We start from the raw sequence: 22,243 nt of genomic DNA on the forward strand, positions 1-22,243 counted from the left end.
CCCTTCCCTCCCCTAGCCACCCACACAGATCCTGTTCATCTTCTGAGGGCCAGTTCACATGTCTTTCCTTTGGTAAGAATGAACTGTGTTTCCTTACAAGCTCCCGAGTAAGGTGTGCCTTCATGACGCTCCCGTATGCGGCCTTACTCTCCAGGCACGTGTTACCTGCCTGCTTCTCCAAGAACTGCTTCAACCCGCAGACCTTGTTACTCATCTCTGAACCTGGCACACCACAGAAAATGCAGGGGCATTTTCTAGATGAATTCATGGATATGAATTCTTCATAAGAAACACCAGTCCAAACATTTCTGACATTTAAACATATTTGTAATGCTTAACCCCTCATCCCCATCAAGGGGCACCCCTGTTGTGCAGCAGATAGGAGTCTTCTTACGAATGTTGAATCCAAAGGCTGAGAAAGAAAAAGGAAAAAAGGTGGAAGAGAAAGGAGTGGGCATGAAAGCCCATGCCCTCCCTCGCCCTCTGCATCCCCCATATGGTGCAGCCTGGCAGCTGAGGCCTGAGCGTGGAGGGCCTGTTGCCCATACCTGGAGCATGGGGGCTGGATGAGGGAAGAGGGAAGAGAGTGAGAAGTAACTATGAAGCATAGGGCACTGGTGATGGAAGAGTCTGTTGGGGGGCGGTCCTCTGGAAGGGCGTACTCTGGGCACACAGAGGGCGGTGGGTGGGGGTTGGGCTCTTGAGGGTGGGGGCTACACAGAGCCAGAGATTGAGAAAGGGTCAGATAAGGGGTGAGAGGAATCCAGACACCAGCTTCCCAGATTTGGGTGGGACCCTATTCCCTCCCCAATTCCCAAAGGCCAAGGCATATGCCACTGAGACACCTACCACTTCCCACACTCAGCACAGTAAGGCCTGGCCTCAGTGAAGGACGTGATGCACGGAGCATCTTTTCATGATGTTGCTGGAGGTTCTGGTGTCTTACTGAATGAGTCTTGCCTGAATCAAAAAGTTCCTTTTTCTGGGGTGCCTAGGTGACTCTGTCAGTCAAGTGTCCAGCTCTTGGTTTTGGCTCAGGTCATGATCTCAGGGTTGTGAGATCGAGCCCTGCACTGGGCTCCTCGCTCAGCACAGAGTCTACTTGTCCCCCTCTGCCCCTCCCCTGGCGATCTCTCTCTCTCAAATAAATAAATAAATAAATAAATAAATCTTTTTTTAAAAAGTTCCTCTTCCGAGGCACCATCTTATCAATTAAAATTGTTCTTTGTGTATATGTGTATGCTGTTGGGTTTTTTTTAAAGATTTATTTATTTTACAGAGGAGGGAAGGAAGAGATGAAAAGCAAGAATCTCAAGCAGACTCCCCGCTGAGCATGGAGCCTGACCTGGGGCTCAATCTCACGACCCTACGATCATGACCGGAGTAAAAACCAAGAGTCAGACAACTGACTGAGCCACTAGGTGCCCCTAAAACCATTCTTAGAGAAGGGTTACTTGCCAAATTGAAACTCGGATGGTTGTGACCGTCACTGAGGATGGTTTGTCCTTTGAGCAGCAAGGGCAAGGTCTGGGTGAGAGAAGTGGGGGGATGCTCTTGTGTTCTTTATTAATTCAATCCATCCTTCTCTCTTGGGAGGGCTAAGGAAACATCTCTTATCTTCTCTGGAATTACCCAGATGTAGCTGGACATTGGGGTCCAGAGTCCACCAGTGGATGAGTGGCAGGTGCCCCCACAGATGAGGCCAGATGACTCACAGTGCTGCTCTCAGTGAATCCCCCTGAATGTGGCAGTGACACCCCATCACGGGTGTCAACCCAAGGTCCAGGGGGCATCTTTGAAAGGCACCCTTGTGTCACATGAGGTGATACCCAGAAACCTCCTAAATATCTCAAAGCACACCTGGGGCCTGGTGTAGGGCTTTTAGGCTCTGGCGCTCCCTGTAATCGCAAACCACACTCCTCAGCAAGTGAGGTGCCAGGTACCTAGCAAGAGTCCAGGAACTGTCACCAACCAGAGGTGGGCTTCACCAGCCTCTCAGCCACAGAACTGAGAGAGGGCAGCTCCAAACCAGCACTCAGCATCTCCCACTCCACAATTTCAGAGAAACAGGAGAACTCTACTCCCTTCCCCTCACCACCCCAAATATGCACACACAGAAATGTGTCATCACCTGGGAAGGACCAGCTGAGGTACGGAGCCCATTTCACCTGAGCCCACATATAAAAGCATTTCTGACTAATGCCATGGAAAATTAAAGGGCACAGAGAAAATCAAGCCAATGCGGGAGAAGGAGAGACAAACAGGAAAGAAGAACAAAAATCATTGCTCTCAGGGTCTCAAACTTACTGGTTCTTGGAAGTAGAGCTGGTAATCAAAAACGGGATTGGCTTTGATTCTCTCCATTGGGGACACATTGGGATTTGCAGGTATGAAGGGAGTATTCAAACTGGCCACTGCCCTGTGGGAAAAAGACACCAAGACACAGACCCAGTAAGAAGACAGTCCATAAGAACCAGAAAGGTCCTTACACACCAAAACAGAAGCTCAGGGGCGCCTGGGTGGCTCAGTCGTTAAGCGTCTGCCTTCAGCTCAGGTCATGATCCCAGCGGTCTGGGATCGAGCTCCGCATCGGGCTCCCTGCTCAGCGGGAAGCCTGCTTCTCCCTCTCCCACTCCCCCTGCTTGTGTTCCCTCTCTCGCTGCCTCTCTCTCTGTCAAAATAAATAAATAAAATCTTAAAAAACAAAACAAAACAAAAAACCCCAGAAGCTCAGAGCAGCAAAGGGATATGCACAAGATTTCACAAGAGCCATGTGTGTGAGAATGGGGTCAGCACTCTGATTTCTTGACTCCCAGCCCAGTGGTTTCTCCCCACTAAACTCCAGTATTTCCCACCTTCTTGCCTGAGACAAAGACACACACACACACACACACACACACACACACACACACACACCCATTATGTGCAGTATATCAACCTTAATTTAGATTATAATTTTTCTTTTTTTTTTTTTAAAGATTTTATTTATTTATTTGACAGAGAGACAGCCAGCCAGCGAGAGAGGGAACACAAGCAGGGGGAGTGGGAGAGGAAGAAGCAGGCTCCTAGCGGAGGGGCCTGATGCAGGGCTCGATCCCAGAACGCTGGGATCACGCCCTGAGCCAAAGGCAGACGCTTAACGACTGCGCCACCCAGGTGCCCCAGATTATAATTTCTAAAAATGCATTCATTTTTTTCCTTCCTTACTTCCTTCACTCACTTAACTCTGTGTTAATTCCATGCTATATTCTAGGGGAGCAAAGATATAAAATCAATACTCAAAGAGCTTATTGTAATTTAAAAAGGCTAGACAAATACACCCATGACTATATTACAAGACAGACTGTGATATGAACCATAAGAATAGCACAAGCACCATGGGAGTTCAAGGAGACAAAGAGTTTCTAGATTTGGGCATCATGGGAGATCTCCTGGAAAAGGGAGCATCTGAGCTTGTCTTTTAAGTGTGGAAGAGTATAGAGAAGGGGAAATGATACTGTAAGGGAAACATCATGGGGTGGTATAAGCAAATTCTAGAATGGGGCAAAGCTTGTGGCTGAATTTGATGCAACAAAGAATCTATGTGGCCAAGCTTTTAATGAGGCATCTTGTGAAATAAAGCCAGCGAGGCAAGTGGGAGCCTGGACGTGATGGGCCCCGTGTCTGGATTAGATGCTGTAGAAAACCAAGAAAACCATGAGGGCTCTTGAGAAGAAGGGGGGAGCTGACTGAAGTTGCAGTCAGGAAGTGCTGTATCAAGCAGTGATACATGACACGGAGGCAGAGAGGGACACCAGAAGCAGGGAGAGGGCCAGCACACGACTGCATTAGTCACCCAAGAGCAGCAGGATGGCAGCACGAGGGAAAAAAGAGAGGGGCAGATTTGAGAGACCACAAGAAGGCGGGGCTGACAGAAGTCAGCCAGGACCACAGTTAGCCTGGCTCATCAGTAAGGGATCCCGTGCCCACTCTGATCCTAGGGAAACTCCTTCCCAAAAGAGAAACATGGAGGAGAGAATATCTGCGGGAGATATAAACTAGGAGGCATGGGGTAACTAGGACAAATGAAATCATCAGGGAAAAATGCTGAGGTTTAACCAGTGCCAACCAGCAGAAGCATAACGTGAGCCACACGTATCATTTAAACTTTTCTATTAGCCAATTAAAACATAATTATAGGTTAATTAATGTTAATTTAAAATCTAATGTTGACTAAAATAATTTAATATTTGACACGCTATATCTAAAATATCAATAATTTTAACACATAATCAATACAAAATTATTGACTAGGTATTTTACTTTTTTTTTTTTTTTTTTTGGTACTAAGTCTTTGAAATCTGGAAGGTACTTCCCACTTACAGTCATCTCAGTTTGAACCAGCCACATTCCAAATGTTCAGGAGCCACCGTTAGGGCAGCTTAGGCTATAAAATCAAGTCGTACCGAAGCCTAAAGCTTTCTCAGCTACCAGAGTGAACCTATTTTAAGCATCACTTAAATCACAAGTCAAAAAATCCTAGCTTTTTCTAAATATTCTGAGACTAAAGTTTTCCTTTCAACTGCCTGGACATACAGTTTATTCCGTATGTAAGAAAACTATCATCACCACACGAGATGTTAGCAGATAAACGCTGCTGCCAACTGCGTTAAGATGGGAAAAGCTAAACCGCAGCCTCCTTTTGGGAAAAGAATCTCTAGATGATCGTCAAAGAAAGGATAAAAAAAGGTATTCTTGGCCAAATACGTGAATAGACCCTTACATTAAATAGGTCCCTGCAGTTTATCTGAGTAGAATGCCCAAACCAAGGATTTAAAGAAATATTCCACATTAAAGGTGGGCTTCCCCACCCCCCCATTCATTTTCTGGCCAGAAACGTGAAGATCAACATCAACAATATTCTTAAAAGCCAGCTTTGCCCAGGCCCGGAGATGCTGTGTCCCAGCAGGGACAGCCCTGGAACGGGCTCTTGGTTCCCTCCCACCCCCCAGGAAGGCACTAGCAGGGCTGTTTTGATGAGCGCAGATAGAAAAGGAGCAAGTACTACCAAACTAAGGACAGACAGGACGGACACAGAACAATGAGAGGAGGAACATGAATCCAGAGCATGCTTGCGTGTCTCAGACCTAATGCTATTCTGGGTACAACCCTCTTCACTGGGCTCATGTTAAATATTCTCAAGTTCTCACGGGAGAGAGAGACTAGGTTTCATGAAACAACAAGAAGGGGTTTCACTTCCTTCGAGGTAGAGATCATAAGCCTGTTGCTCTGTTTCCTTTCGTTGCCTTCAAGAAGCATCTAATACACTCTGTACAGTAACTTTCTAGTGACCCGATTCCTAAGAACTGAGATCTTATTTCAACTCTGAATGAAAGAGAAGACAGAGAGAGAAGCTAAAGCGATCAGACGCACAAGAGTGCAAAAACTTCTAAAATATTTCAGGAAGTGTTTGAGTCTTCTTGGTCTCTGACATCATCCTGCCATTTGAGCTGATGCTGGGCTGAACAAAGTTCTCCAGTGTTTCCATTCTCATAAACGTCACCAAATAAAAAGTGACTGGATTAGTTACGGAAATCCAGATGAGTGTGAAGGATGGTGTTTATTTAATTTGCTAAGATCCCAGCCTGAAATGGGAAGTGATACAGCCTTTCTCGACAGCTGCCAGCTCAATGGGGGCGTGGCCACAAAGACCACCTGCCTCTCTGGGTTCAAAACCTGTCCTCCGAAAGCTGGGGCCGGTGCCGTGATGCCAGTCGAAGAATGAGTCTGAATGATGTGATGGCGGTCACGAAATGCCATTCTAACCTGATACCCGCACAGCATTCTGCAGGTTGTTACAGTCGAAAGCAGTTACCATTAGTGCTCTGTGGTTGAGGAAACAGGCCTAATGGGCGAAGTGCTTTGTCACATAGCCAGTTCAGGGCAAAACTGAAACCCATGTTTCCTAACTCCCAGTGCAGGACTGAAGTTTCTTCTGGTACTCAGTTCTATGACCCCTCCACCCTTGCTGCCTCACCCACTCCCCCCAAAGTCTACCACCATTGTCCCACATTCCCACTGGCTACCCAGGCCCTGAGTTAGCTGTCCCATTGCCAGTACCTGGGACAGGCCTTGCTTCCTAAGACATTGAGCCCTCCTTATTAATGGGTCAGTGGGCACTAGGACGCTAGATGTTTGGTGCCTTCCCAGATAACCTATTTGTTTTCAAGAAGTTTACTGGAGTTCAAGACCTGAGGAAGGATTCTAATGGGAATTCAAATCCAAATTCTTGGTGCCTGAGGCCTAATTACCTCACTCTCTCAGGGTAGAAGAGAGCCATGTTCCACACCAGCATGCCTCCCCAGTCGTGGCCAATGAACACTGCTTGACGGATGCCCTAGAGAAGGACAAAGATGGGAGCTGAGTGTGAGCGGGCTTCCGGGATGGGGTGCTGAGAGCCCTGAGGCCTTGTTCTCCCTGTAGGCCCAGACCCTCAGCTGGCAATCCTTTTGTTCACTTCCTAGGACTCCTCCTCTACCGACCCCGCAGTAGTTCCTCTAATGTCCACCCTCTTCAAGCCTCCCTTCTGACACATACCGGCCCCCCAGAGCCTCTACAGATGGCAGATCTTTCATATTTTCTTAGAAGCCTAAGGCCACCGGCCCCAAATTCCCTCTCCCTCTCTGCCTTCCCTCAAATCGAAATTTGTTTCACCTCTCTTTCTACTTTTTGTTTTAAAGTTAGTATGACTCACCTCCCTGTGTTCCATGTTCATCTTTCATTAAGTGATTATGATTCTACTCCCCACTCTTTTGGGATCTTTCCTCCCTTAACGAACCACTGAAACCTCAAAGGCATCTTTAATCCTCCCCCCCACCCCCGCACCTGCAGCTTCCTTTCCTCTGCTGTACACCTGCTGTCTGGAATGCCTCCCTAACCTTCTAATACACGCTTTACCAATAGGGAGACAGGCTCACAGTCCTTAGGCAACTTGCCCGAGGCCACACGGATGGTCATCCAGACCCAGGCCTCCCCAACTTAAAATCGGGCCCTCCCCTCCACCACCCCACCCTGCCGGCTGCATTCAGCCACATCAGAGTCTTTCAGAGACTCCCCAAACTCACCATCACTGTGAAAAGTGGCTCCCTGACTCAGCTCCCTGCCACCCTCTGTCTTCTCTGTGTCCAGCTTCTCACAATGATCTACCCCTGACGACCTTCCTAAGTCCCTGCATCCTGGCTTCCTCCCCGTGACCCCTGAGTCCACTGAAACTTCCCTCTTAAAGGGTATTAATCACTTATAATAGTTTTTTTTTTTTTTTCCTCTCGGCTCTCACTCTTCTGACCATTCTGCGGCATCAGACATTTCCTTTGAAATGTTCTTCCCTGGGCTTCTGTGACACTATGCTCTCTAGACTCTTTTCTCACTTCACTGAGTCTACTTCCTCTCCTGTTGCACAGGAGGACTTCACGGCTCAGCCCTCAGTCCTGTCTGAGGAACTCATCTACTCCCATGGCTTCAGCCACCACCTTCAGGTGGCAGAGGACCACCTCACCTGCAATGGGCCCTCCTTCCTTCCCCTGCGTCCCAGGAATGCCTGGACCAGGGAGGCACACCTACCTCAGCCCTCCAGCAACCCCAGGGACTCTCTTTCAACAATCAGAGTCAGAGACTGTCTCAGCCAGCTGGAAATCTTCTAGATAGGAAGTTACTCTAGGGTCACAACTGGCCATGTCCTCTTAGATGACCCCATCATTCTCAAAAGGTCCAAAGCCAATTCTCTGGGACTGAGAATCTGGAGAGGGCAGGGACCGTGACATCTTTGCCTCATTTCCTGCAGTGTCTGCTCCCATGCCTTGCTGTTGAACTGAAACTCCTCAGTCATCTCGAATTCTCCACCTGACTCTCATCTCCAACAAACAGGTCTAAATCGCTGTTTTCAGGTTCTCTCTCCGCTGTGCCTCCATTGTCATTGTCTTGGCTCAGCCCTTCTGCACCTCAGTCCAGGCTGTAGTGTCCTCACCCCGCCACCGTGACCTAACTCAGGGTGGGAGAAGTGTACTACCTAATTGCAATCTCAGTCTTCTGTAAGTAAAAAGCAAAGTATAGTCTCTGATCACCGTCATTGATCTGCTTTGTGTTTGGCACTGGCATTCCAATGTCACCTGAAAGCATGTGATTTGAGGTATTTCTAAAGGGATATCAATCTTAAAAAGTTGTGAAATATTAGCCTATAGGATAGTTTCCAAATTTCTTGGAATTCTTTACCCTGACTTGAAGCCAATAGAGAGGTATCCTGTTCCCTGGAAATTGCTTTCCATGAAACAAAAAAACAAGACGAACTTGGCTCTACACTGTTCTCCACACATTTTGCCACCTGTGTTTGTAATCCCCTCGACCACCGACCCTGCCTCCCACTGCCCCGAAGTGTGCCGTTCCTGTCCTCGCCACTCTCCTCGGGAGCTCTAACAGCCGGCACCTTCAAAGGCTGCATCTTTAACTGCCCACCCAAACGGAAGTCTCCAGAGATCAGTTCCAAATAATTACTCACCAGCTTATCCAGGAAGGTTACCATCTCCTAAGAAAGAAAACATACCAAAAAAATCAGAAACTGTACGCACCCGTCTCAGCTGCTTCAAGATGAGAATTCCTGCATCTGCCTTCCTTAGGGGCTGCCTCGCGTCTTCCCCAAATTCACATGCGGAAGCCCTAACCTCTCCCCTCCAGTACCTTGGAATGCGGCTGTATTTGAAGATAGCATCCTTAAAGGTGATTAAGTTAAAATGAGGTCATTAGAGTGGGCCAGGATCCAAGCTGACTGGTGTCCTTATGAGAACAAAAGATTTGGACACAGACCCACGCAGAGGGAGACTTTCAGATATAGGGAGAAACGGCCATCTACAAGCCTCAGATGAAACTCTGCTGTCACCTTGATATTGGACGTACAGCATCCAGAACTGAGAGAGAAGAAATGTCTGCGGTTGAAGCCCCAGTCCGTGGTCCTCTGTTCTGGTGGCCCGAGCACACTAACACAACGTTCAGTCACTTCCCGAGCTCGCGAGCTCTCTCCCTTCCCTTTCCAGCCTCCTCTCAGTCACCAGGCAGACCCCAGACACACACAGCAAATTATCCAGGGTCTGCCACTGCACATCCCTAACTGGGTCATAGCCACTGTAAGACAGAGATCGTGGCTTCTTCCTGGGACAAAGAGAGGGAAGGAAAACTGCTGTGGAGAGGTCTGGCTGCTTCCTTGCCCCTGGACAGCAAGCACCTGCCCCTTGCTCCACAGCACAGATGCGGACGCCTGGCCACACTGGCCAGCAAGCATGGGGTCTAGAAAAGGTGTCTAAGATGTGCGGAGGTGCTGGGGACGAGGGTCCTCCAGAATCAGGGCTGGGCTGTCATACCGGGTGAGGTACAGAATGAGCAAGCAGGGAATCCTGCCAGGGACAGTGTGGAGGGGAGGCCAGAGCAGAGGTGTGGAGAGAATGAATCGGAGACCTGACAGGCCATTCAGCTCCTGCAGAGAGCCGCACCGGCTTCCCGTTTCCCAGCCTCACGCCTCCTACACGGTCACATCTCGTTTGTCAACACTGCCCCCCATTCACCTGAGCCGTGTGAGAAGCTTCTGCCTGCTCTCATATGAAGTTCATGGAGCTGCATCCGTGGAGTCCTAGCGTGGCCACAGGAGCAGTGCGAGGGCCCTCATATTCATCACTTTCTCTCCCCCCACGTAGTGCTGCGGGGCAGAAGGGGGAGCGCTACTCTACAGATGAGTAAACTGAGGCTCACACGGGTCAAATGATGCGGCCAAGGCCATGCAGCTAGTAGTGGCAGAACTGGGACTGACTCCAGGTCTGATTTCAGAAATTCAACATGAGAACATTCAAAGCCATCCCGTTTCACCATGTAGACCAACAGCATCATTTTAAATCATCTCCAGCCCCTTGACTCCTCCTCTCTGTCCACCAACTGAAAAGTAATCCTAATTTGCTTTCGAATCCTCCAGATCAATGTCCTCTTTGGGGGCTGCAGAGATCGCACCATGAGAGGCTGAACACTTAAGAAATATATGTGATTGTATTTCCATCTTCTACTCTTACAGGTGCTTCCAAAACGAAAGGTGATTTTTTTTCCTTCTCTGGGCTAGGCCTGTTTCTTGTTCGCCTACATTGAGCAAGGAGATGGAAATTCCAGACAGGAGGAGGCAGGAAGAAGACAAAGGGCGTCCCACAGCCCTTGTAATCTCTGCCCTAGGAGCATTAAAAAGTGTTCGGATGTCTCCGCTCTGGTCTCAGTTCTGCTGGGGAAAACCACCAAATATGGGTACCCTTTTCTGGGGGGGACAGAGGGGACACAAAGTTCTGCCTACAGCCAGCGCCAGTTTCAAAGAGAAAGAATTGTAAATGTGTTCTGATTCTTTTGCTACCCTGGCTCCTGGGCCTGCCCTGCAAACCCAGGGCTGTGGTGACAGCCTCACTGGATGGGGGAGCAGTGGGCAAGCCCCCCACTGCTCCCCAGTAGAACATGAGAGGGCAGTAGCAAAAATTCCCATGTTAAAGCCCTAATCCTCAGTGTGACTGCATTTGAAGACAGGGTCTTTGTAAAAGTCAATAAGGTTCAATGAGGTCATGAGGGTGGGGACCTGATCAGATAAGATTAGTGTCCCTTCCTTATAAGAGACCCCAGAGAGCTGCTTTTCACTTTCTAATTAACCACAGAGACTGAAGATTAGCTCCATGATTTCCACATCCTACTGTTAAAAAGAAAGCCACGGGCCCAAAATGGCATCACTTAGGTGAAGGCCCCAAGTCGGTAAACCAACAGTCAGTACCCAACCTGACTGCAGTTTTCAGCCCCCCACAAACATAACCTCTAAGCTGTCAACATGGGAATTTCCTAGTCAGCACGAGGAAATCACTGAGGGGCCCCCCGTTCCTCTCAGAAGGGCAACCCTGCCAAAAATGATGGATTCTCTACTGGTCATTCCCTTCTTTCTACTCCCTCTCTACCTTTAAAAACCTTTCCTTTTCTGGAGCCCTTTGGAGCTCCCCTCTACTTGCTAGATGGGATGCTGCCCGATTTATGAATTGATTCATAAAACCAATTAGATCTTTACAACTTACTTGCTTGAGTTTTTGCTATTTAATGCTACAAACTGAGAATCACACTCAGGTCTGGAGGGATCTTGGAGAGCATTAGATACTTGATGGCATGACCTGGAAAGGTTAAATGATTTACCCAAGGTCACACACAGTGAAAGAGACAAGTGGGTATAGATAAGCCTCCCCACGTTAATGAACTTGAGAAGATAACATTATTGCTATGTTTCATTCCAACACCCCTAATTTGGAATCCGAAGACTACAGACATACAGAGAATAAGTTTCTGGTTTCTTAAAGGTACCTAGTCTAAAACAAATAACAGTTGTATGATGAACTGGCATACAATGTTAAGGAATTGCTGTTGAGGGGCGTCTGGGTGGCACAGCGGTTAAGCGTCTGCCTTCGGCTCAGGGCGTGATCCCGGCATTATGGGATCGAGCCCCACATCAGGCTCTTCTGCTATGAGCCTGCTTCTTTCTCTCCCACTCCCCCTGCTGTGTTCCCTCTCTTGCTGGCTGTCTCTATCTCTGTCGAATAAATAAATAAAATCTTAAAAAAAAAAAAAAGGAATTGCTGTTGAGAAAAAAGAGGTTTCAATATATTTGGGGGGATGCAGTTGACAAGAGGGTTTTTGTGGGCACTTGAGGGTAAACAGTATTATGGACCTTCATTCAGTTTCTTATAACCCTCTATTTCGAGATTATACAGGTTTTTTTTTTAAAGATTATACAGGGATTTTAAATAAAATTTGACATTAAAAATATTGTGCTAATTTTTCAAATGACAGCTCTACTGAGCTATGACTCACATACCATAAAACTCAACCTTTTAAAATGTACAATTCAGCGGATTTTAGTTGTAGTCAGAGTTGTGAGGTCATCACTGCTATGTAGTTCGAGGACATTTCATCACGCCAGAAAGAAATCCTGCACCCATTAACCGGGACTCCTGTTCCCCATTTCCCCTAGGCCTTGGCAACCACTAATTTCATTCCGTCTCTACGGATTGACCTCTTCTGGAAACTTCATATTAATGCAATTATACATTGTGTGGCTTTTTGGGACTGGCTTATCTTAGCATAAGGTTTGCAAGGTTCATTCATGTTGAAGTGTGCATCAGGATTTCATGGTGCTTACAGCAAATAATATTCCATTGCATGGATATGCCACACATTTTTTATCCATTCATTAGTTGATGAACATTGGGGTAGTTTGCCCTTTTTGGTTTTTGTGAATAATGCTGCTGTGAACATTCATGTGCCGGGTTCTGGGGGTCATATCTTTTTTTTTTTTAATTCTTTTGGGTGAATACCTAGTAGCGGACGAACTAACGACTTTTTAAGGTGGAGCTGGAGGACTGGGGCATCACAATTTATCTTGCTTGTCTTAGTAGAAGGACTTTCTTCAGGAGGGCAGTTATGTCAAGTGACCCGATTTACCTTCCCGGCTTGAGAACCGATTTCAACAGAAACAAGTAGGGGTCCCGTGAATGGACCTTAGGAGGATGAGGAGAGGCCCCCCTACAGGGTCACTGGTGAGATCTTGGCAGGATTTCGGGGGAGATACGAGCAAGATCAGAAGTGGCAGAGTGGAAGAGGTAAAGATTTGGAAAATGAGGAAGGAAGGACAACCCTAATCGGAAAGTCAGGTTTTATCAAGGCTCCTCTTATGAGGCACCAAAGCCTGCATGCGGGCCTGGTGGGGGGGCGGTCCGAACAGAGCTGTGACTCTTACATGGAGCCTTTTTGTAATTTTAGCATAATTAGCAGCATCGCCAGTTGTTGTTGTTGTTGTTGTTTTAGATTTTTTAAAAATTTATTTCTTTGAGAGAGAGAGCACAACCAGGGGGAGCAGCAGAGGGAGAGGGAGAAGCAGGCTCCCCACTGAGCAGGGAGCCTGATGCCAGGCTCGATCCCAGGACCCTGGGATCACAACCCGAGCCAAAGGCAGACGCCCAACCGACTGAGCCAACCAAGCACCCCTAGCATTGCCAGTTCTGCGGCCAACCAGGATGCTGTTTCTTCCCCTCGGCCCTTCCAGCCTTGGCTTGTGCCCCGGGGCTGATGGAGGCTTGCACACAGTCTTCTCACCTCAGCCTTGGCAAGCTCTGAGATGAGGGCCCCTGCCCCATGGTGCTCATGATTCACCCAGAATAGGAGTGCCATTACAGCCGCCACACCACATACTGACTCCCAGGTCTGGCCAACAACATCTTTACCAAAGTAAGGCGATTTTTAAAATTCTCAGGATGGAAAGGCAAGATGGTGGAGTGGCCACGAGGAGGGACATGGGAGCTACTGCAGGGTTCAGGCCTGGCTCTACTAGCTGTTGCTCTCAGGTAATTACTTTACTCCTCATGACTCAGTTTCCTCTTCCATCAAATGGCTTAGAACAGTCATTGATAGACAGTACATGTTGGCTATCATTTTGAAATACCATCTTAACTTTCAGTAAGATTTTTATACCCAAATGCTGTGAAATGCTTTCCTAGGATTTTGAATGAATACCCACACTTCTGTCTTATATCAATAAAAACACCAGGATGGAAAAGATGTTACAAATGTTACCCAAAGATCTTTCTTACCTGGCATAATACTTCCATGGAATATTCTTCTATTTCTGTAATTAAAAAGAAATACAGTTAATTCACATGATTGAAAATTACCAACAAACTAAAAGGGCCCCTTTGCTCAAAAATAGATATCTTATTAAATCTTTAGATTGACGTAGTCTACTTGTTTTTGTTGCCTGTGCTTTTGGTATCATGTCCATGAAATCATCGCCAAAATCAATGTCGTTAAGATTTTCACCTTTGTTTTCTTCTAAGAGTTTTAGTGTCAGGTCTTACGTTTAAGTCTTTAATCCATTTTGAGTTGATTTTTGGGTATGGTGTAAGGTAAGGGTCCAATTTTATCCTTTTGCATGTGGATATCTAATTTTCCCAGCATCATTTATTGAAGAGACTGTCCTCTGCACGTGCTAGGCACCTGTGTCAAAGATCAGCTGACCGTACACGTGTGGATTTATTTCTGGGCTCTCTATTCTATTCTATTCTATTCTATTCTATTCTATTCTATTCTATTCTATTGGCTCTATGTCTGTCTTTATACCAATACCACATTGTTTTGATTACTGTAGCTTTGTAATATATTTTGAAATCAGGCAGTGTAAGCCCTTCTAGCTTTGTTCTTTCTAAAGATTGATTTGACTATTTGGGGTCTTTCGTCGATCCACATGAATTGTAGAATTGTTTTCTCTATTTCTGGAAAAAATGCCCATGGGATTTTGATAGGGATCGCACTGAATCTGTAGATCATTTTGGGTAGTATGAACATTTTAACAATAACACCAATTCCATGAGGCAAAAAAGAAAAGAGAAAGCAGAAGAAAAAAATTATCAAAGAAATAATTGAAGAAAACTTCCAAGAACTGGAAGAAATGTACCCAGAGAAGTGGATGAAAAGAGACCCATATCATGGCACCATATCATAAAGTTTCAGAACACAAGAAGATAAAGAAAAAGATCCTAAAGGTATTAAGGGTAAGAGGGAAAAAAAACCTCGGGCACATAGAAAGCTTCATGGATCTGAATGGCATGGGATTTTTGAATAGCAACAAGGGAAGATAGAAAACAGTGGAACAACAGCTTCACAATTTTAAGGGAAAACAATTTGTTACTTAAAATCTATTGCCAAATGATATGAAATTTACACACAAATGATCTGCAGTGGGTATGTATGCATTCCAAATCATCATGCTTGGCTTTAGAACTCATGTTATACATAATCCTCAGCAATAGTTAACGTGTAAATAATTGTTTCCTTTTTTTAAAAGATTTTATTTATTTGCTTTGGAGAGGGAGAGAGAGAGAGAATGTGAGCACAGGGTGGGGGGGGAGAGGCACAAGGGGAGGGAGAATGAGAATCTCAAGCAGACTCCGCGCTGAGCATGGAAACCGACACGGGGCTTGGTCTCACGACCCTGAGATCATGACCTGAGCCGAAACCAAGAGTCAGTCACTCAACCAACTGAGCCACCCAGGGACCCCGTAAATTATTGTTTTCTTAAAAAATAGTTATAATTAAGGTATGTATAAGTCCCAGTTCGTCCAGAACACTTCTGTTTATGTGTGTTATTACTAATAGTGTTTCTTTCACTTTTAATGGTGTTCTAATATGAATGATAAATTAATTACTAAGTTATCCCTAGGGGATTCAGGGAAGATCATAGTCTAGATGAATGAAAATAGACATTTTAATAATTAAATTGGAAAAAACAAACCCTTAAGTATTTTTCCTGGATGTCTGACTAGAAGCTTTCCTTTTGTTTTCTAAAGTGTCTCTGCATTATGTAAGAGGTAGTAAGCAGCCGCTAAGTAGGTACCATGACAATCAGGGAACAATCATGGTCGCACTCCCCGGTCATGACAGGCTGAATGGCCTGGTTGGTGGTCACCTGAGTGCTAGTTCACGTCAACTGGCTTCATACTCGACAGGCTTGCTGTGAACATGGGGGAAGCAGCTCAGAGAAGGCATGGGAGCAAGTGGTTTGGCTCACTGAACCACCATTGCCAGCAGCATGGCTGACACTAGGAGGGCCAGGGATTCTGTTGCATGTCTGACTGCATCACATTCTTATCTCCACCTGGGGAGCTTAACAGTTTGGGACTGAGAACCCCTCTGAAACTGATAAAAGCGGTAGACTCCCTCACCCCAGAAAAGTGCTCATAAACCCACACATGGACTCGGGTTCATAGGCCCCCAATGCCTATGACAGATGCCATCTGGGATCCATAGACACTGGGTTAAGATTCTGGCCTACCAATTACCATATGATCCAGCAACTCCCCTTCTGGGTATACACCCCAAAGAACTGAAAGGAGGAACTCAAGCAGATATTTGTACACCCATGTTCATAGCAGCATTATTCACATTAGCCAGAAGGCGGAGGAAACCCAAGTGTCCATCAATGGATGGATGGATAAACAAAACGTGGTCTATACGTACAATGAAATATTATTCAGCCTTAAAAGGAAGGAAATTGTGATATATGCTACAACATGGAGGAATCTTGAAGACATTATGCTAAGTGAAACCAGCCAGTCACAAAAGGATAAATATTGTACGATCCACTTAGAGATGCCTGGAATAGTCAAATTCATAGATAGACAGCAGAAGGGTAGTTGCCAAGGGGCTAGGGAAGGGGGAATGGGGAATTAGTGCATAATGGTACAGAGTTCTGCAAGACGGAAAACGTTCTGTAGCTGGATGGTACATCCTTTACCCTACATTCACCACGAGACTTCCTCAGGGCACAATGCATTGGGTTTCTTGCATTCATTCAGAGTACGGGGAGCAGAGACATTTGAGACCAAAGTGCATAGACAAGGGTTACTGCAGGAGAGGGGAAGGGCAAACTCAGACCCCCCTGAAGGGCTGTCTGCTCCGACCTGGGACCGGGGGAGACAGAGCAGTTGGAGAGCTCAGACAGTCAAAGGCATAACCAACACAGGACAGCTGTGAGACAGCTAACCTACCAGGAGGAGCAGATGACTCTCCATAGCCTTTCATGTCCAGAGCTAGTACCCGGAATCCTGCCTGAGCCAGAGCAGGGATCTGGAAAACAAACAGTTCAGGTACACTCAAGTGCGGTCTCATCAAGTCTTTTGTAGACACTCCTTCTTTGCTTCCTTCTATCCACGCTCTTGTAAACGGCTCAACTCAAAATGCCATGTGGCACTATCTGGGATCCTTGCCATGAGGCTGGAATGATAGGGCTGGATAGGGCTGCCACGGACAGTGGTAGGGTTTGTGTACTGCATCTAATACTACATCTGAGAGAGCACTTTTCCTAACAAAGACCTTGCAGATTTCTATATTCATTACAAAGACTTCCCAGCAGGTGGCATAAAGTGTCCTGAAGAATCTGCCTTTTTCTAATCTGTAAAGATGGCATGTGGGCTGGCACAGCTCGGAGGTCTGGACCCATCTCTGGCTCCAACATTTCTAAGGTATCATGGTCCTTGTTGGACATGATGCTCCACTGTGAGGTTTCAGCTTTTTTTTTTTTTTTTAAGATTTTATTTATTTATTTGAGAGAGAGAGAGCACAAGAGTAAGCACGAGCAGGGGGGAAGGGCAGAGGGAGAGGGGGAAGCAGCCTCACCACTGAGTAAGGAGCCCCATGCAGGCCTCGATCCCAGGACCCTGGGATTATGACCTGAGCTGAAGGCAGACACTTAACGGACTGAGCCACCCAGGCGCCCCAAGGTTTCTGCTTCTTAATAGCATTCTACACTGGGCCACACCATCTAGACTTTCCTCTCCCTTCACCCTGGCTGGGGCAGACCTTCCCCCAGTTTCCTTTACCTGGTACCGCCAAGAGAACCAGCTCTCGGGAAATCCGTGACAGAGACACACAGCAGGTCCGGAGCCGAGCTCCACAAAATGCAGACGCACCCCAGGCTGTAAGACAGAGGCGAGCAGGAAGTGACCACAGCGCCAGGCTGGACAGAACCAGCTCGTCTTCCGCAGACCGCGCTGGGCCATCTCCGGGTACTGCCGGGCCTCATCATTTCTCAGCCCAAGACCCAGATGCCAGGAGATGTCCAAGAAGACACAACTGGCCAAACGGCAGTAAAACTGGCAGCTTTTATAGGAGCACAGGAAGCCTGAAAAGAAGGTTATAATGTTGGGAAAAAAACAAAAGTAAAACAATTTCGCCTTCCTCCCTAAAAGGCCCTCAGAGTGTCAGAGTTTCTGGTACTGTGTGACAGGTCTTCCATATTTTAAACTAGGGCTGATTTGGGGCACAGCATAATATTCAGGTTAACATGCAGAATACCAGGATTATTTTTTTAAATGATTTTTTATTATATTATGTTAGTCACCATACAGTACATCCCCGGTTTCCGATGTAAGGCTCGATGATTCATTAGTTGCGTATAACACCCAGTGCACCATGCAATACGTGCCCTCCTTACTACCCATCACCAGTCTATCCCATTCCCCCACCCCCCTCCCCTCTGAAGCCCTCAGTTTGTTTCTCACAGTCCATAGTCTCTCATGTTTCATTCCCCCTTCTGTTTACCCCCCCTTTCTTTATCCCTTTCTTCCCCTACCGATCATCCTAGTTCTTATGTTCCATAGATAAGAGAAATCATATGATAGTTGTCTTTCTCTGCTTGACTTATTTCACTTAGCATTAGGATTATTTTGTTAAAAACTGTTTCTCCCTTGAATGCGAAATCTTTTCCAAGCTTTGCTACACTTTGAGTGCTCTCTGGGCTGTGTGTCAGAGACTGCTAGAGCTCGATGTCTGCGTTCTCCTCTTCCTGGCACATGACAACATTTTCCAGACCTCCCCCCACTTCCTTGCAATGGATGTGGCCATGAGTCTGAGTTCTGGCCAATGGCCTATGAAAATGAAGAAATGTGTCCTATATCCTGGGCCCGTATAAACCTCCCACACGTGGTTCTCCCTCTTTTCCTATCTGCCCCTGAAAGTCTTGGGCAAGGTAGAGCCAGGAGAAAGGAGACGGGCTGCTTGATGACTGCATGGAGAGAGCCCAGTCCTACCCCACACTGTCTGGCAAGCAAGGAATAAACTTGACGTAGAGCCACTGGAAGCTTGGGATGGTTTGTTTTAGTACTTAACCTACTCCAATTATTACCATGTGGTCTAAGCACACAAACTAAAGCAATACCCAGAGTGCTCTATTTTCCCCAAAAGTATGCATCTCCAACTTACTAATGGAAATTAATGGGAAAAATTAGCTTTACGTATGAAAATTCACTTGGAACTATTCTACGTAGCTGCAACTCAACCCAAGCTCGTGTTCCAAACCGGGAGTTTCATTCATGATTCCCAACGAGTTATTCTGCTCAAGAAAACATTAGGCTGACATTTCACAAACTCTTTCATAGTCTACACTCTTCTTATCAGAATATGTTCCAGTCTTCTAATTAGTACTTGGCAAAGGAAGGGATCTAACGTGAAATTCTATTCCTTGTATTGAAAAGCGCTGTAGTACTGACGTCCACTGAAATGCTCCCAAGCTGCCCTGCTCTAGATGGATCCTAACTACGAGGCTCCCTTTTGCTGCTCAGCATTGAGCAGCTCGGCAAGTGCATGTACTCTCCTCTCCCACCCTTTAAATGTTACATTAATAAAACTGCCATAAAGACAGAAAACGAGAAAGACCTAACCCAGCTTGGGTGGCATTAGTATTCAGTGGAGATGGATGGAATAGTACCCCGCAGAGTGGGGCTCGGCTGGGACTCCCCAGAGGTCGCTGCCCCAGCCCTTTAATTTGGGGTGAAGACAGAGGGGGTGACAAAGCGATTCTGATCACCCTCCTTCAGGGTCAAATGAGAAATGTATTGAAACTGACTGGACTGGCAAGCCTCAAGAGGATCACGAGAATAACCCTGTCCATGGGATTGAAGACACAAGGTTACAGCCCACACCCCAGGCCATTGGCCGAGAGCCCCTCGCTCCTCGTCAATACCGGAGACGAGGTCTGAAGGGACCTCATGAAGTGTTCGCCCCTTCAGGAGCACCCAGGGTTACAGGAGGGGCTGGGCTGACGCTGACAGTAGCTTCAGCCCTTTCTTACTATCCAGCTCCCACTTATTCTTTCACGCCCTCCTCACCATGGCCGTGAACATTGTCCGGTGCAGCTTCCAACCTCATGGAGCCCATCCCCCGCTGGCTGGGGCACCATGACCAGATAAGGACCCCATCCTGGGGATGTGTATCTCATAGACTGTAAAATTCCTGAGGTCTCAGAAGACACCGCATTTGTCTCGGTATTTCTCTCTATGCCCCGCAAACAACAAATACTCAATAAATCCTCGAGGGGCTGTCCAGGCAGTAGGGCTTCCCCTGGGTCTGCCGCCCTGCCCTGCTCAGGCCACCAGCTCTCCTCTTCATCAGCTGCAGTTTATGGAGCATGGAAGTGCCGGGTACAATGCCCCGTGGTCCACATGCAGTATCTCAATGACAGCTGACCCTTGAACAATGTGGGGATAAAGGGCACTGACCTCCACCTGCATAGTTGAAAACCGCATACAAATTTTGTCTCCCCCAAAACTTAACTCCTACTAGCTTCCTGTTGACTGAAGCCGATAGCAGTCGATGAACACCTATTTTGTGTTACATGTATTACATACTGCAATCTTATCAAGTGAGCTAGAGAAAAGAAAATGTTCTTAAGAGAATCAGAAGGAAGAGAAAACGCATCTACAGCACTGTACTGTACAAAATCCTCAGATAAGTGGACCCACGCTGTTGGAACCCATGTTCAAGGGTCACGTGTAATCTGTACAAGAACACTGAAGGGAGTATTAGCATCACCTCATTTTAAAGCTATGTACACGGAGATTCAGAGTGATAAAAAATGTACCTAAATTTGCAAACGTCGTGCCGAAGCCAGGATTCACACTAGTTCTATCTGGCCCAAAGCAACTATCCCATCTCGTTTTGCTTATGAGCTTACCTGTAGCTCTAGGTTCCTTCCCATTTAAATGGGACCAATGACAAATGAAGAAAGATTCCAAGGTGAATCCCTGAAGACGTTCTAACACCCTGCTCTGAATCCTGGCTGGCTCGGGAATCGGGGCCCCTCTGCCCATGGCTTTGGCCTTGCCACCGCCCTGACCACGGGCTGTTTTAATGACCAATTCCGTCTCTTTATCCTTGCTACGCATTCCTTGCGGATGGGTCTGTCTTGTTCCTCAGTGTATCCCTTGTATCTGGCCTCGTATCTGACACCAAGGCAGTGCTTGATAAGTATCTGCTGGATGAAAACAAGCTCTTTCCAGAACACAGGCCACACACACACACACTTTGCACCCCCAGGTTACTCAAGGCCCCATGTGACCTGGTCTGACCATATCCCTACACTGCTCTGCATATCCTAAGGCATGGACCATGTCTTCTGATTTTTGAGGAATGATTATATGGAGAAATATTATTTCCCTATAAACAGTGGATGTTCAGCTACCCTTGATATTTAACAAATGTCTCTGCAGGCCATTGTAGGTGGGCTGGTCAGGGAGGACTCGGCTGACTGGGAGGGAGTGCTCACATACCTTTATCGGCACATACCCATGGCTCACGTCACTCAGATTGCACGGGATTGGCAGAGGCGCTGCGGCTCGGAGAAGCTGGAAGGAAAAGAGGACAGTGACCAAGGTGGCAGCCTCCTTCTGTAAGGAGTTCTCAGAGACAATTTCCAGTCATGGGTTCCTGAGTCCTCCCGGTGACTGCCCGGTTCACGTCCCTCTCCTGAGGGCACACAGTTGTATTCCTCTCCCCCTCCCTTCAGTTCAGTGTAGCCCGTGACCTTCGCTACTGACCCCCCTTTTGGCTGAGAGCCTGGTGTGACCCGGGAAACCACAGAGGGAAGATGGTGGGTCCTCCATCAACCCAGATCTGTGGATGGCTGCATGAAGCGGAGCCCCTGGCCACCACGTGAACTTTACATCAGCAAGAAATAAACACCACTGGCTCTAAAACACTGAGATTTTGTACTTCAGTGACTATAATTCTCTATGGCAGTTCCTCGAGTGGTCGCCCAGGCTCACGTTGGACACCACCAGGAATGCAGAGCTCACAGAGCAGCCATCCCACCACTGGATGGGTCCGCTGAAGGGTCTCTCCTTCACGCTGGCCAAAATCGAACTCTCTGGGCCTTTGTGTTAGTCTGTGCCAGCTGCCAGAACCATGTGCCACAGACTGGGTGACGAAAACAACAGACATTTATGTCTCTCAGTTCTGGAAGCCAGGAGTCCAACACCTTGGTTGGTTCAGGCTTGGTTCCTCCTGAGTCCTCTCTCTCTGGCTTGTAGATGGTCACCTCCACCCTGGGTCCTTACATGGTCTTCCCTCTGTGTGTGTCTGTGTCTTAATTCCCACCCCCCTTTTCTTTTTTTTAAGATTTTATTTATTCAGGAGAGACAGAGAGGCAGAGGCACCCCACTGAGCAGGGAGCCCGATGGGGCACTCGATCCCAGGACCCTGAAATCATGACCTGAGCCGAAGGCCGACGCTTAAGCGACTGAGCCACCCAGGCGTCCCTCATCTCCTCTTCTTATGAGGACACATCTTACTGGATTAGGGCCCACCACAATGTCCTCCTCCTATCTTCATCACCTCT

General features: G+C 47.2%; 1 protein-coding gene across 2 annotated transcripts in view; it reads right to left on the reverse strand.

Annotated features, from left to right (window-relative positions):
- EPHX2 (epoxide hydrolase 2) overlaps nucleotides 1–22,243 on the reverse strand; it is a 71,026-nt gene that overhangs the window by 20,829 nt on the left and 27,954 nt on the right. For both annotated transcript variants that reach the window (XM_045773965.2, XM_045773966.2), the window contains exons 6-12: nucleotides 21,177–21,251; nucleotides 17,451–17,546; nucleotides 16,620–16,698; nucleotides 13,668–13,702; nucleotides 8,531–8,557; nucleotides 6,291–6,376; nucleotides 2,308–2,419 (exon numbers count right to left, since the gene is read on the reverse strand). In XM_045773965.2, coding sequence (XP_045629921.2) covers nucleotides 2,308–2,419; nucleotides 6,291–6,376; nucleotides 8,531–8,557; nucleotides 13,668–13,702; nucleotides 16,620–16,698; nucleotides 17,451–17,546; nucleotides 21,177–21,251 — 510 coding nt within the window. The remainder of the gene's footprint in view (nucleotides 1–2,307; nucleotides 2,420–6,290; nucleotides 6,377–8,530; nucleotides 8,558–13,667; nucleotides 13,703–16,619; nucleotides 16,699–17,450; nucleotides 17,547–21,176; nucleotides 21,252–22,243) is intronic.

The sequence above is a fragment of the Ursus americanus genome, chromosome 13, assembly GCF_024610735.1.
Source record: "Ursus americanus isolate L20-20 chromosome 13, mUrsAme1.1.p, whole genome shotgun sequence".
Classification (NCBI taxonomy): domain Eukaryota; kingdom Metazoa; phylum Chordata; class Mammalia; order Carnivora; family Ursidae; genus Ursus; species Ursus americanus.